General features: G+C 40.4%; 1 protein-coding gene across 1 annotated transcript; it reads left to right on the plus strand.

Annotated features, from left to right (window-relative positions):
- Positions 1 to 1,044: 1,044 nt before the first annotated feature.
- On the plus strand, positions 1,045 to 12,606 carry LOC141544295 (keratin, type II cytoskeletal 3-like). The gene is made up of 9 exons (XM_074270302.1): positions 1,045 to 1,823; positions 4,798 to 5,018; positions 5,748 to 5,808; positions 7,839 to 7,934; positions 8,480 to 8,644; positions 9,415 to 9,540; positions 10,448 to 10,668; positions 11,412 to 11,446; positions 11,824 to 12,606. The coding sequence occupies exons 1-9, from the start codon at positions 1,104 to 1,106 to the stop codon at positions 12,171 to 12,173; spliced, it is 1,995 nt and encodes a 664-aa protein (XP_074126403.1). The 5' UTR covers positions 1,045 to 1,103; the 3' UTR covers positions 12,174 to 12,606.
- Positions 12,607 to 13,180: the final 574 nt, after the last annotated feature.

The following is a 13,180-nucleotide window of genomic DNA, read 5'->3' on the forward strand; positions in this document are numbered from 1 at the left end:
ATCAGAGGAACATGCTGAATGAGGTGTCAGGTGCAGCAAGAAAGGAGATATAAGTGGTTAGTGGTTAGTGAAATTTTTTTTTCCAGATGAATCCTGGAAAGATTTGTTAGAGGTTAGAGACAGTATCTATGTATATGTGTGTCCTTAGGGTCAAAGAGAAAAGCATTTTTAGACGTGGGATGGGAGTGTAGGTAAGACAAAGGAAAGAAGAGACTGAGACAATTTCTTGAAGTCACCAAGGAAAGAAAAGGAAGAAATTAGGAAGAAAATAAGTTCAGAGAAGAACTGGGCTGTCCATGAAAACTTAGTTTCCTGAGGAGCTGGACTTCCCACTTGGTCTGTTCAGATTCAGATAATATCATGTAGATCTCAGAGGGAATGTCTATCCTGTCCCATTCTTTACTGTCTATTTAATTTCCTTAAAAAATCAATCCCTTTTGATATAATAGCCACATCTCCATAAAACCTCCTTCCTTACCCCTGGCTCTCCCACCTCTTAAATTCTTTGAAAGCAGTTAAGATAAATTGCTGAAAATAGTGTGTTTTTTTTCAAATGAGGAAAATGAGTCTCAGAAAGGGAGAGCTTGGAGTAAGAATATAGATCCTCTGATCCACTAGTTTCATGGTCCTACACCTACATCTCCTAAAGTGAATGCTGGACTTGCATGTTAGTGATTAGTGAGATGGGGAGTAGGGTCACCATGAAGGATTAGGACGACTAGAGAAATGCTGATCCATAAATCCCCAAAACCTGGATGTAAGGCATTTTGGGGATTTTGGGATGTGTCAACCCCTGTTGGGGTGTCCTTTTTCTAATACAAGCTTATTTTCATTGAGTAACCCCAGTAACCCAAAGCAATTTGGGAATTTTGAGTGATTATCAAGGTGTGTTACTCATTTTGGACTCCATCTGTTGCTGGCAGGCAAACCCAACCCGTTAATTCCCTCAATTAGGTTGCTAGCTCAGAAGTAGCTAGCCAAGCTCCCTGGCCTCATATATAAAGGGCTATCTCTGGTCCTGAGCTTCAGAAAGTATCTGCGCATCCTCCAGCTTTCCTCTCTCTGGAGCTCTTGAGTTCATCTTTCTTTTGGAGTATATCACCATGAGCCGCCAAGTCAGTTATAGCCAACAATCTTGCAGGACCTCCAGTGGAGGGCAACGCCAAGGATTCAGTGGCCGATCTGCTGTGGTCTCTAGCAAGAGTCACATCAGCTCTGGCAGATCCACATCTGCTTCCCGATCTGGAGGAGGTGGTGGGAGTGGTGGTGGCAGTGCTTCATCAGCCTGCGCTGCCATGGGCAGGGGCTTTGGCAGCAGAAGCCTGTATTGCCTTGGGGGGAACAAAAAGATCTCTATCAGTGTAGCTGGGGGTAGCTACCAGGCAGGGGGCTTAGGTGGTGGCAGAAGTTGTGGCTTGGGGGGCAGTGGATTTGGAGCTGGTGGCATGGGAGGGGGAGCTGGTGGATTTAGAGGGGGAGCTGGTGGCATGGGAGGGGGAGCTGGTGGATTTAGAGGGGGAGCTGGTGGCTTTGGAGGGGGAGCTGGTGGTTTTGGAGGGGGAGCTGGTGGCTTTGGAGGGGGAGCTGGTGGCTTTGGTGGCCCTGGTGGCTTCGGTGGCCCTGGTGGCTTCGGTGGCCCTGGTGGCTTCGGTGGCTCTGGTGGTCCTGGTGGTTTCCCTGGTGGCATCCATGAAGTGACTGTCAACCAGAGTCTTCTAAAGCCCCTCAATGTGGAGATTGACCCCCAAATTGGGCAGGTGAAGACCCAAGAGAAGGAGCAGATCAAGACCCTCAATAACAAATTTGCTGCCTTTATTGACAAGGTAAGTCAACCTGGAACAATGGGGTAATGAAGAATCCTGTTATGAGATTATGCATTATTATGTAAAATGTGCTTGACTTGGCTCAGGTTCAAATACTGACTCTGTTACCTGCGACTAATGTAGCTGTTGGGTCAGTCAATTCTGTACTTCAATTCTTCATCTGTAAAATGAAACTGTTGCACTTGAGTACTTCTATGGTCCCTTCCAGATCTAAAGGATCTGGATCTATTTAGATCGAAAGGATTCAAATCTAAGGATCACCTTTGTTGTGCCTCAGTTACTTCATATGTAAAATGAAGCAATTTGTCTATTAAATTGATAAGGTCTTATTCAATTGCAAAATTCTATCATTCTATGGCTGTCTTTAGATAGAAAACTAATAGCTTAGCTACAACTTTCAGGAATTTCTCAGTGATCAATCAACTCATCAGTGACAAATTTTGTTTTCCTTTTCTCATTAACCTGGCCACTCTCCTTAAGCTCTTTGTTTACAGTACTGGCTCAGCTGTCTCTGAGGAGAACTTTAGTCATTTTAGGAAGAGAGAGTAGAATTCTGTTAAAACTGATCTTTTCCTCAGGTAGAGAGATGATTCTATTCTTAGCTTATGGGAAAAGACAGAGGAAGAGCTGGGGCCACAATGGCAAATATGGATTGATAGTTATGGCCCCTATTTCTAGAAACCTTTACTGTTTACAAAGTAATTAACAAACCTTGTAAAAATTAATTATTTAACTTTTATAGTTGAGGAACCTGAGGCTCAGAGATTAAATGACTTTTCCAGGGTCTTTGGGCTAATGATTATTAAGGCTAGAACTGTAATCCTGGCATTTTTTTTCTCAAAGAGCAATTTTCCTCCCACTATACACTCCTTCTAAGACAAGTCCTCACAGGACAACATCATTATTTGTTGTAAAGGGTTGATAATGAGCCCAATTCCTTGGACATATAAGAAAGAAAAAAAAATTCCAAAGCCAAAGAGAAATGATTTGGGAACTCTACTAAAAATGTGGTGGTTTTTAAAAATAGTTTTGAGATTATAATTATGATAATTATCGTAAACTCCTTTGACCATATATTTATTTTTTGGGCTGAGGAAAGAGAGTCTTATTAGGAAAACTGTGCACTGCAGGGAGAAGTGCTTAAATAGCATTATGCCATTTAAAACCTGCCTCTCTGATGACTGGTCCTATGACTTTCTGCAAGTCACTTTATCTCTCTGACCCTCAGTTTGTCATCTGCAATATGGGTGTAAATAATTCTTGCACTGATTACCTTATAAGGGTTTTTAATGAGGATATAATTGGAACTTCAAAATGTATAGAGATGTGAGTCATTACTAGTTTGATGATAAAATAAAAAGAGGGCTAGAAAAACTTTGAGAGGACACATACAGTTTAATAGAGTTGGCTTTAGACAACTATGAAGTAGAAATTTGTTATTATTTCCTATTCTTCCTCCTTGCTCCCTATAAACTACCCAAATCAAAGTGCAAACCTTACATAAATTTGGCATTTTTTACTTCAAGTTGGAATAAAGAGAATTCTGGATTTTCTACTAATCTAAGATCTATGTCCTTGGACAAATTTCTGGGTGGTCCCCTCTATAAAATAGGGTGATTGGATGGATTATCAATTGCTTTCCCACCCTACTTCCCTATCCACTTCTCAAGTTGCTTGACAAAATTCATTCATAGACAGTTGGTAGATGGTTATGGGAATCAGGAAAACCTGAGTTTAAATCCAGCCTAAGATACTTACTAGCTATGTGACCTTAAGCAAGACACTTAATCTTTCTTTATCTCAGTTTCCTCAACTGTAAAATTGGGATTCTAATAGCATACTGACTCCCAGGGTTGTTGTGTAGGTCAAATGAGATAATATTTGTCAAGTACTTAGTATTGTATCTAGCACCAACTGGTGACATAAATATTTGTTCTCTCCATACTTCTTCCTTCCCTGAAGATCAACCTAATATTTATATTGTAAAAGATAGTTGAAATGAAGTAATTCAGGGCAATTCCAATAGACTTGTGATGCAGAGAGCCATCTGCATCCAGAGAGAGGACTATGGGGACTGAATATGGATCACAGCATACTATTTCACCTTTCTTCTTGTTTGCTTGATTTTTCCTCTCATTTTCCCCCCTCTTCAATCTGACTTTTCTTGTGCAGCATGGTAAATGTGGAAATATGGTTTTTTTAAAAGGTAGCTGAAGGAAAATGACTACTTTAGGGCAAAGGCTTCATTCTCTGATTGTGAGACCCTAGATATGAAGGAGAAAGTAATAATTTGAGAGCATGGAGTCTTCTCAGTATCCCTTCACTTATACTGGTAGACACTGTCTTTCTTCCATGATAATGCGTGAAGTGTCTTATTCTGCAGTATATAGAAAATGTTTCTTGAATGTATCCATATATATTTGTTTGAATTGGGGATGGTGAGGAGTGGTTAAGCTGTTAAGAGTGGGAATTATTCACACATTGCAGAAGAGACTAAGGATTTATTGGTGTGATTTTCTTGGCAAAGGTGCTAAAGTGGATATGATATGATATGATATAATACTAAATGCTTCATATATGTCATTCAATCTAATAAATATAATGTAATATGACATGGCATGATAGAATTATTATATCACATCATATGATATATACTTCTCATAGTAATAAGAACAGTCATTGAATTGTACTTTATGGTTACAAAGAACTTTTATATATGTTTCCTCGTTTGATTCTGCAGTAGTTGGTATAATTGTTAGTTCATGTGTGTTATCCCATTTACTGATGAGGAAACAGGTTCAGATGTTAGATGATTGAAGTTAAAAGGATAGTAAGCAGTCAGTAGATAGTAAGTAGTAAGATAGTAACTAGGTCTTCTGACTCCTTGAACTATAGTAAGCAATCACAAAACTTGGCTAGCAATGTTTTGGAAGATCCAGGTGGGTACTAAGAGTCTCTCCTTTTTGGTCCACAGGTCAGGTTCCTGGAACAACAGAATCAAGTCCTTGAGACTAAGTGGCAGCTGCTTCAGGACCATGGTTCTAACTCAAACTCCAATGATCATAACCTTGAGCCCTTCTTTGAGAACTACATCAGTAGCCTCCGGGCCCACTTAGATATGATGGTTAATGAAAAAAACAAGCTGACTGGAGAACTGAGCAGTATGGAAGACTTGGTTGAAGACTTTAAGAAGAAGTGAGTTTCACTCATTTTAGGTGTAGATTTAGATCTGAAAGCGACATTAGAATATTTACCTTCATCTCCCATTTCTATAACTCTTGAGAGGTCTATGATAATAATACTGGACATCTGTATTGGTTTAATTTTCTTCTGGCCATGGATATGTAGGTGGAGAGAGGGCCCATTTCTGGTCAGTGTAATTCACACTGCAACTGGTAGAAGACTGTAATCTTTCAAAAGGCTTTTCTATCATCATGGTGAGAGACAGAGAGAATATACTTATGTAGCCCCTATTCTCAGGGACTAAGCCAAAAATAAGTAAAAGACAGCTAGGAAATGGAATTGAACTGAATTGAGCTGGATTACAGGATAAAAACAGCAGGCATAGGCTGGATAGTAAAATATTAACATCACATAGAGGTAAGCCCAGGGGAAGCAAATTAGGGTAAACTCAATTTGGGAGAGGAAAATGAAAGGTAGTACAGGATGGGGAAATGATCCTAATTCCAGGTGATGGAGGGTTCTTTCATGATCAATCCAGGAGGGCTTCTTTGGGGAAGATTAGGAGAGTGTCCAATTGGTGTCCATTACCATTTGGATATTTTTCCTTAGGTCCAATCCAAACACCATTTCTCTGAAGTAGAAATGTACTGCTGTTGATCAGCCTGGTTTTTCTAATCTTTATGAGGACTCTTTAGAGGTTCTGGAAAGGTTATGAACTGAAATGTCTTTTTTTATCTACAGGTATGAAGAGGAGATCAACAAACGCACTGCTGCTGAGAATGACTTTGTGGTTCTCAAGAAGGTGAGTTTCCTCACTCTAACTCTTCGGGGACCTTATAGTGATCCTTGGGAATCTCATAGTGATGTGTATGACTGGGAGGTTGAAGGAGATGCCAACTTTGAAACCTGGAAAGACAGGAAGGAATATTAACAGATATGAGACTCTTGCAATGTTATACCTAGAAGGAAATGCAGATTTACCAATTTGGTCCAACCTCTTTGATCTCATCAGTGAAGTAACTGAAACCCGGAGACGAGAGGATTGCTTAAAGTCACATAATATCTAGCAGTGTGGACACTAAAACCAAGTCTCCCAGGGTTCTTTCCTCTCCATCAGGGGTTCTTAACTTTTGTGTGAGTTAATGGACTCCCAGCACAGGTGAAATCTATGGACTCCATCTTAGAATAATTCTTCTAAATGTATGAAATTTGTTTGAAAAGCAGAGTACAAGGAAAACAAATTCTGTTGAAATACAATTATCCAAATAGTTTTTAAAATTGTGGACTCTTTTAGAAGGTCTGCTTTGTATTTTATCACCACACCATTTGAATCTGGAGAGGTGGGGAAATCTTTGTGAGGTGGTAAGATTCAGGAAAATATTTGCCTCTTAGGTAGGTAAGAGTCTTCCTGAAGAGGTACTACCATAAGGAAGTATCTAGTATTTAAAGTAAAGATAATTTTTTTGCTTTCCCCATCCCTCAGGAAAAATGGAGTACCAAGTTTCCTCTCTGAGCCATCCCTATCTGATAGGCTTATTGAATTTTCAAATATGATTAGATTTAAAGTCATACCAGCAAAAAGCAGAAAAAGAAAAAAAGTTTTGATGTTTACTAATTATATGACCGTGACCATGTTATTTCACCTGAAATTCAATTTACTCATCTGAAAAATAGGTATAAAAATACTTTCACTACCTTTCTTACTGAATTATAGTATGGAAAGCACTTTGTAAATCTTGGGTGCTAAATAAATGGAAACAATTAGTAGTAGTGTTACTATTTTAGTCAATATTCTTGGTTTATTTATTTATTTATTCTTGGTCTATCAGTTTAAAGGATTTTAAGAGTCTGAAGAACTTGGAGAGTTAAATTCTTTTAGTTCATCTTAAACTGGATCATTCCCTGAACCTATCTTCTCAAATCCAAATTACTCATTTGGCTTTAAAGGGCACTATGCCATTCCTTGGAGAGGCAGCAAGATGCAGTCAAGGAGTCCCAGATGTGGAGCTAGGAGGGACCATCTCTGCATATAAAGAACAGCTGTGTGAACCTGGGCAACTCAATCTTTGAGCCTCAGTTTCTTCATCTATAAAATGGGGGTTGTTGTGGACATCACATGAGATATATGGAAAGGGCTTAAAGCTAGATTTGAACTCAGGTCTTCCTGACTCTTCCACTTCCATAAAATATTATATACATCTTAGCTGCTACTGTTCTTTTCCCATCTCTTCTCCCGTCGTTGTTTTTCCCTCCCTATTGACTTTATCAGAGCTAGGCAAACCTATCCCCAACTCTAGCACATGCCTTACCTATCCCCTTTATTGTCCCCTTACTTTTGTCCCTTACTTGTCCCCTTACTTTTGTCCCTTACTACCCACAGTTTCTCCTTCTCAAATTTTGTCCATCTCTCTTCCTGTCTGCCAATTCTCCTTTTTCAGGAAGCCATCCTTAATGAATTCCTCTCTCTTTGCCCCTCAAATTTCTGATTCCTTAACCCTGATATAAGTACCTCTTTCTAGCTGCCTCTAATCTGGTCTTTGGTTTCTGTTCACCTGGGTCCTGGTTTCCCCATCAACTTCTTGAATGTCGAAACTATGTTTTCTCTAAGGATGCAGAATTATATAGTGGGAAGCACACCAGCTCTGAAATTAGGGTTCTGTGTGACTTTGGGATCTCTCTTAAACTTCAATTTTTCTTACCTATAAAATGGGCAAACTATACTAACTGGCCTCTAGGGGTCAATGATCTGCAATCATTTTCTTTCTACACCTTTCATCCCTTGTGTGTTGGGTCTCTCAGAGCATAATGCAGACCAACTAAATTCTTTGACAGGATGTAGATGCTGCCTACATGACCAAAGTAGAACTGGAAGCCAGAGTGGAGAGCGTGATGGATGAGATTAACTTCCTCAAGGCCCTGTATGATGCAGTAAGTTCTCTTCTAACTTCCTATCCTTGTCACCTTCTTCCTGACTTTTTAAAAAAGGGCTTAGAAACTTCTTCCAGAGAGACTCCATCTCAATTATTCTGCTCAAGGCTGTTCTCCTGGGCAGGATGATCAGTGCTGACCAAACTTGGGGACCTTTTCTAGCTTCTCTTTGGGCAACCTTCAGGACAGTCCTGTTTTATATCTGCAGTCCTTATTGCTGGAATTCTTATTGTCTCCTCTACATCCTACATTCAGGGTTGTTATCCAGTCATCTCCGAATCTTCTTTCTGTTTCCTACTTCTGACTTCTCCTTCTCCTCTTCTTCTTCCTCCTCCTTCTCCTCTTCCTCTTCCTCTTTTTCCTCCCCATCATCCTCTTTTTTTCCTCTTCTACTCCTTCCTTCTCCTCCTGTTCTTCTTCCTCCTCCTCCTCTTCTTTTTTTTTTTTCCTTCTCTTTCTCCTTTTTTTCTTCTTCTTCCTCATCTGACTATTTGCAGTGCACATAGACCATGTCTGGGAGTGAATGTATCCATGTGGATTTGCAGGAGCTGTCCCAGATGCAGTCAGACACCAGTGACACCTCTGTGGTTCTGTCCATGGACAACAACAGATGCCTGGACCTGGATAGCATCATTGCTGAAGTCCGAGCGCAGTATGAGGACATTGCTCAGAGGAGCAAGGCTGAGGCTGAGGCCCTGTACCAGACAAAAGTAAGTGAAAATTTAGGAAAGCTGCTTGTGTCCTAGGATCCTAGAGCTGGAACAAGGACTTCATTAAGAGCAGATCCCTGCTTCTGACAGTCCAGATTTATCATATATTATAACCCCATGTACTATTACTGAGAGTAGTTCAGCCTAAGTCCTTATTGAATTCCAAGTATACTTCCTTTAGCATCTGCTCTTGAAGCAGATAACAAAAATGCCCTCTCTACTATGTAGCCCGGGGAAATGGGATGAACCCAGACTTTCTCTGTTGGCATAAATAACTCCATAAAGATTCTCCCCAGTTTGCCATACCATAATAGTCAGAAATTCCCCATCTTTGGTAATCGCACCAATCTGAAATTGAGTCTGGTTCTGGGTTCTGAAACCATCAGACTGAGATGATATAGGAGTGACATGGTATAAATGGTTGTGAGAACCAGGAGGTACCAACTTTGAATATAAAGGACACCTTTGTGTCCTTGGGCAACTCAATCTATGAGCCTCAGTTTTCTCATTTCTAGAATGGGAATTGTTGTAGAGGTCACATGAAATATATGGAAAGGGCTTTGAGAATCTTAAAGTATTCTATATGTTGTTGTTATTTAGTCAATTTGTGCATGGGGTTCAATCCTGGCTCTGTAGTGGGATTTGGGGCAAGTCACTTTCCTTCTTTGAGCCTTAATTTCTGCATCTAAAAATGGGGGAGGGGGATTTGACTAGAAGATCTCTAAGTTATCTTCTAGTACTCTGAATATGGGTTTTTTTCTGACTATTAGCTGGGAGAGCTGGAAAACACAGCTGGCAGGCATGGGGATGACCTGAAAAGCATCAAGAGTGAGATTTCTGAGCTCAACAGGATGATCCAGAGGCTTCGAGCTGAAATTGAGAATGTCAAGAAGCAGGTGAGTATATGGAAGTGATAGAGACTAGACTTGGAGCCTTTGGTTCAAGTCTAGCTTCTGATACTCTATGACTCTAAGTTACTATCTTAGTTTCTTCATCTGTAAAATGGGAAGGTCCAAATAAGAAAATGTATGTAAGAAGCTTTGCACATTTTAAGTAGTAGCTATTATAACAATAGCTATTATTATTATTATGGCTTAAGCTTAAGTCATAAAATATGGTTATTGAAAGTGAAAATGCAAATACACAATTATCTGTATGGGAAGCTCTTGGTTCAATGTGGGGTACACAGTAAGTATTCAATAAATGCTTGTTGATGGATTTATTGATTGACTTATCCAGTTGTGTGTAATTCTGTCCTGGGAGCTTTTCCAGTTTAGTTCCTACACTCAGGCACTGCCCTATGGAAGCCTGAAGCATCTAATAACTAGAAACATTACCAAAACATAAAAGGTCATGCAAACATTTAGATAGCAAAGCCAAGATGTAAGGATGTGTGTTGGAGGAACAGCTATGGAAGCTCCAGAATGGATGGGTGAGGTGAGATTTTCTCATAAGTTCATGTAAGCTACTTAGCAGAGCTAGTTTTTTCTTAATAGAAAGACCATTGTACCCCTAGGATCAGCAGATCTAGATTCCAATTCTGCTTCTGATGCTAATTAGTTATATGGAAAATATAAATGGAAATTAGGAATAAACATTTTTTATTTACCTGACAGAGTTGTTATGAGAACTGATTTTGGTAAACCATAAAGGGACATATGAACATGAACTGATCATTCCCCTGTCGTACTTTTCCAGACATGAGAAGCATCCATCTGAAGAATAGGATACCACTAACGCCATTATTTTACTTTTTTCTTCTCTACTCTCTCATTGCCATTTCCACTACTCTCTCCCCCTCAGAACGCCAACCTTCAAGCAGCCATTGCTGATGCTGAACAGCGTGGAGAGATGGCTCTCAAGGATGCTAATGCCAAGATGGTAGACCTCAAGGCTGCTCTGCAGCAGGCCAAGGATGAACTGGCCCGCCTACTTCGTGATTATCAGGAGCTCATGACAGTCAAACTGGCCCTGGACATGGAGATTGCCACATATAGGAAGCTGTTGGAGGGAGAGGAATGCAGGTGAGTCCACAGAAGTGAAGCCTGATTTGGTCCAAGGAAATATAGGCCAGAAAGAGACTTTTAACTCTTTGAGATTGGGGGAACTGGGGGGGAGAGGAGACAGCAAATCTTGGTGTTATAAGGGTGTTATCTAGACCAACCACGAGATATCATGGGGTGTTATCTAGACCAACCCAAAGCATGAGTCAGTCCCATAAACAACATCCCTGATAATAAGGCATCTTGTTGATCTTATTGGCTCTTGTTGACTCCAGTGATGGAGAACTCACTATACCTTGAGTCACTAATTTACATTTTTTGGACAGTTCTAATTGTAATTAATCTCATATCACCATCCATGTAATTTTCTCCAACTATCTTTATTCTTTTGGGGAGTAAAGAAGTATAAATTTAATTTCTTTTCCATGTGACAAAGTGTCTAATAATTGAAGGCAGTTATCTTGTTCTCTCATGCTTAGTAAACACCTCAGAAACTCAAGGGAGAAAGCATTAGGCTAGAAGATCAGGAAGAGCATTTTGTTTTTAAGGATTCAGAATCACCAGGGTATAGTTTCAAGGGAGGCTGCAGAATGTCCTGCTCTGAGGATGTTTACGAAAAGGAGATGATTTAGATCTAACTGCTTAGAGAAAGGTCCTTCTAGACTATGTAGAATTCCTTCTTCCTAAGAAAGATGGGAAGATAGAGAACTTAGACCTTTGCTTGGGATCAATAATGTATACAGCTGGAGATTTTTCCATAACAGGATGTCTGGAGAGTGCCAGAGCACCGTGAGCATCGGTAAGCATTGCTTTGTTACTTTGGGAAGTTGTGAGAGAGGTAATTAGTAACATTTGAAACTAGAGGGATTATTTGATGCAGATCCATAATTCAGACAAGGAGATTTTGGAAGAGTGAATATTTAACACATGAATACTTTTAGCAGATAGAAATCAGAATAATAACTAATTCCTTTTTCATACTTGCATCATTTTCACTATATGAATTATAAAAATTGGTTTTAGGGCTGCTTGCCTTTGGTGCCAACATTTCTAGTTATAGCTCTATTGTAGGGTGTGTGTGTGTGTGTGTGTGTGTGTGTGTGTGTGTGTGTGTGTGTAGATGAATGATAGAAATGGTTCCTGATCTCATATGTATTTGTATTTTCTTTTCTTTAGAAATGGTCCACAGCAACAGTAGCAGTAGTGGTGGTTCCATGGGAGGAGGAGCCGGTGGACATGGCCGAAGTGGCACCAGTGGTGGCAGTTATGGCAGTGGGGGCACAGGTGGCAAGGGAATAAGCTCTGGGGGAAGTTATGGCAGAGGAGGAACAGGCAGGAAGGGAATGGGCAGTGGGAGCCATGGTGGCAGTTCTAGTGGGGGCGTCAGCTCTGGGGGGAGCTGTAGTGTTGGAGGCGGGTACTCTAGCCAGTCTGGAGGCTCTGGGGTTGTCAGTGGGGGTGGTAGCAGCTCTATCCAAGTCTCGCAGAGCTCTACCCGGAGCCAGAGATCCAACAGCAAATTCTAAAATACCTATGAGTAAACTACCAAAAGCTCAACTGTGCTCATTCCTACTCCATACTACCCCACGCTAACCAAACTCTGCATAACACTACATAGTTATATCTACAGATGTAGCTTCCAGTCCTCTTCTTGCTTTTTCCCTCTGCTCTGGCATCCTTCAGCTGTTGAGACCACAACCATGAAAGTTAGAGGGTTCGTAATTTTGGGAACTATCTCCTTAGCAAATGGGAACATCCCTAGGACATGAGACTCCTAGGCAATGCCCCAAGCCTGCCCTTTTCTTCAGACGACTTCGTTGGAGAGACTCAGCTTTGTGACTCTAATCCTTGGGGGATCCTTTGGTCTCTACTTTATGTTTTGATTCCCTGTTGAGTGATACTGGACCAGGGGAAACATGCTCTGTTATTCCTCTTCAATAAATTGCATTGTTTAAGACATTTCCGTTCTGGTTTTCATGATGTCCTGCTGGTTTCCTTCTCCTCCATCTTAACTTTCCCAGGGGAGATACTAGCTTCATAAGGTTTTTCCAAGGTCATTGTGCCTGATCTGTGCGAGAGCCTTCTGAACTCCTATTAGACTGAGTTATCACAGTCAAACACAAACACGTTGTAACTTGACCCTAACATCATAATGTCCTGGAACTTGGGACCCAGCTGGCTGCTTCCTCACCATCACAAATGGGTTCAAAGTACTCTACAACTTAACAATGAATAGCTTTTGAGCCCAGAATTCTGAATTCCAGTGTTGCATCTGCTTCTTACTACTATGTGACTCTAAGCAAATCATTTAATTTCCCTGAGTCTCAGCTTTCTCCTCTATAAAATGGGGGAAGAAGCTGAACTTAATGATCTCTAAAAATCCTTTCCAGAAATAATTTCTGTGAATTATCTTCTTGAACCTAGCACCTTTTTTTTTCTCTTGGAAAGGAAAGTGTGTCTGAATTTGCTGGCCATAGTCACTTCTAAAAATATACAGTTCGACCCGTAGTGAAAACCATTGTGATGTCATTGG

This window comes from Sminthopsis crassicaudata, chromosome 5 (assembly GCF_048593235.1).
Source record: "Sminthopsis crassicaudata isolate SCR6 chromosome 5, ASM4859323v1, whole genome shotgun sequence".
NCBI classification, from domain to species: Eukaryota; Metazoa; Chordata; class Mammalia; order Dasyuromorphia; family Dasyuridae; genus Sminthopsis; species Sminthopsis crassicaudata.

What these genes read in the sequence shown, in the direction of transcription:
- LOC141544295 (XM_074270302.1), top strand. Translation starts at nt 1,104, where the DNA reads ATGAGCCGCCAAGTCAGTTATAGCCAACAATCTTGCAGGACCTCCAGT. An exon ending in TCAAGGCCCTGTATGATGCA is followed by an intron (nt 7,935 to 8,479) that starts GTAAGTTCTCTT and finishes GTGGATTTGCAG; the next exon opens with GAGCTGTCCCAGATGCAGTC. An exon ending in CCAGAGCACCGTGAGCATCG is followed by an intron (nt 11,447 to 11,823) that starts GTAAGCATTGCT and finishes TCTTTTCTTTAG; the next exon opens with AAATGGTCCACAGCAACAGT.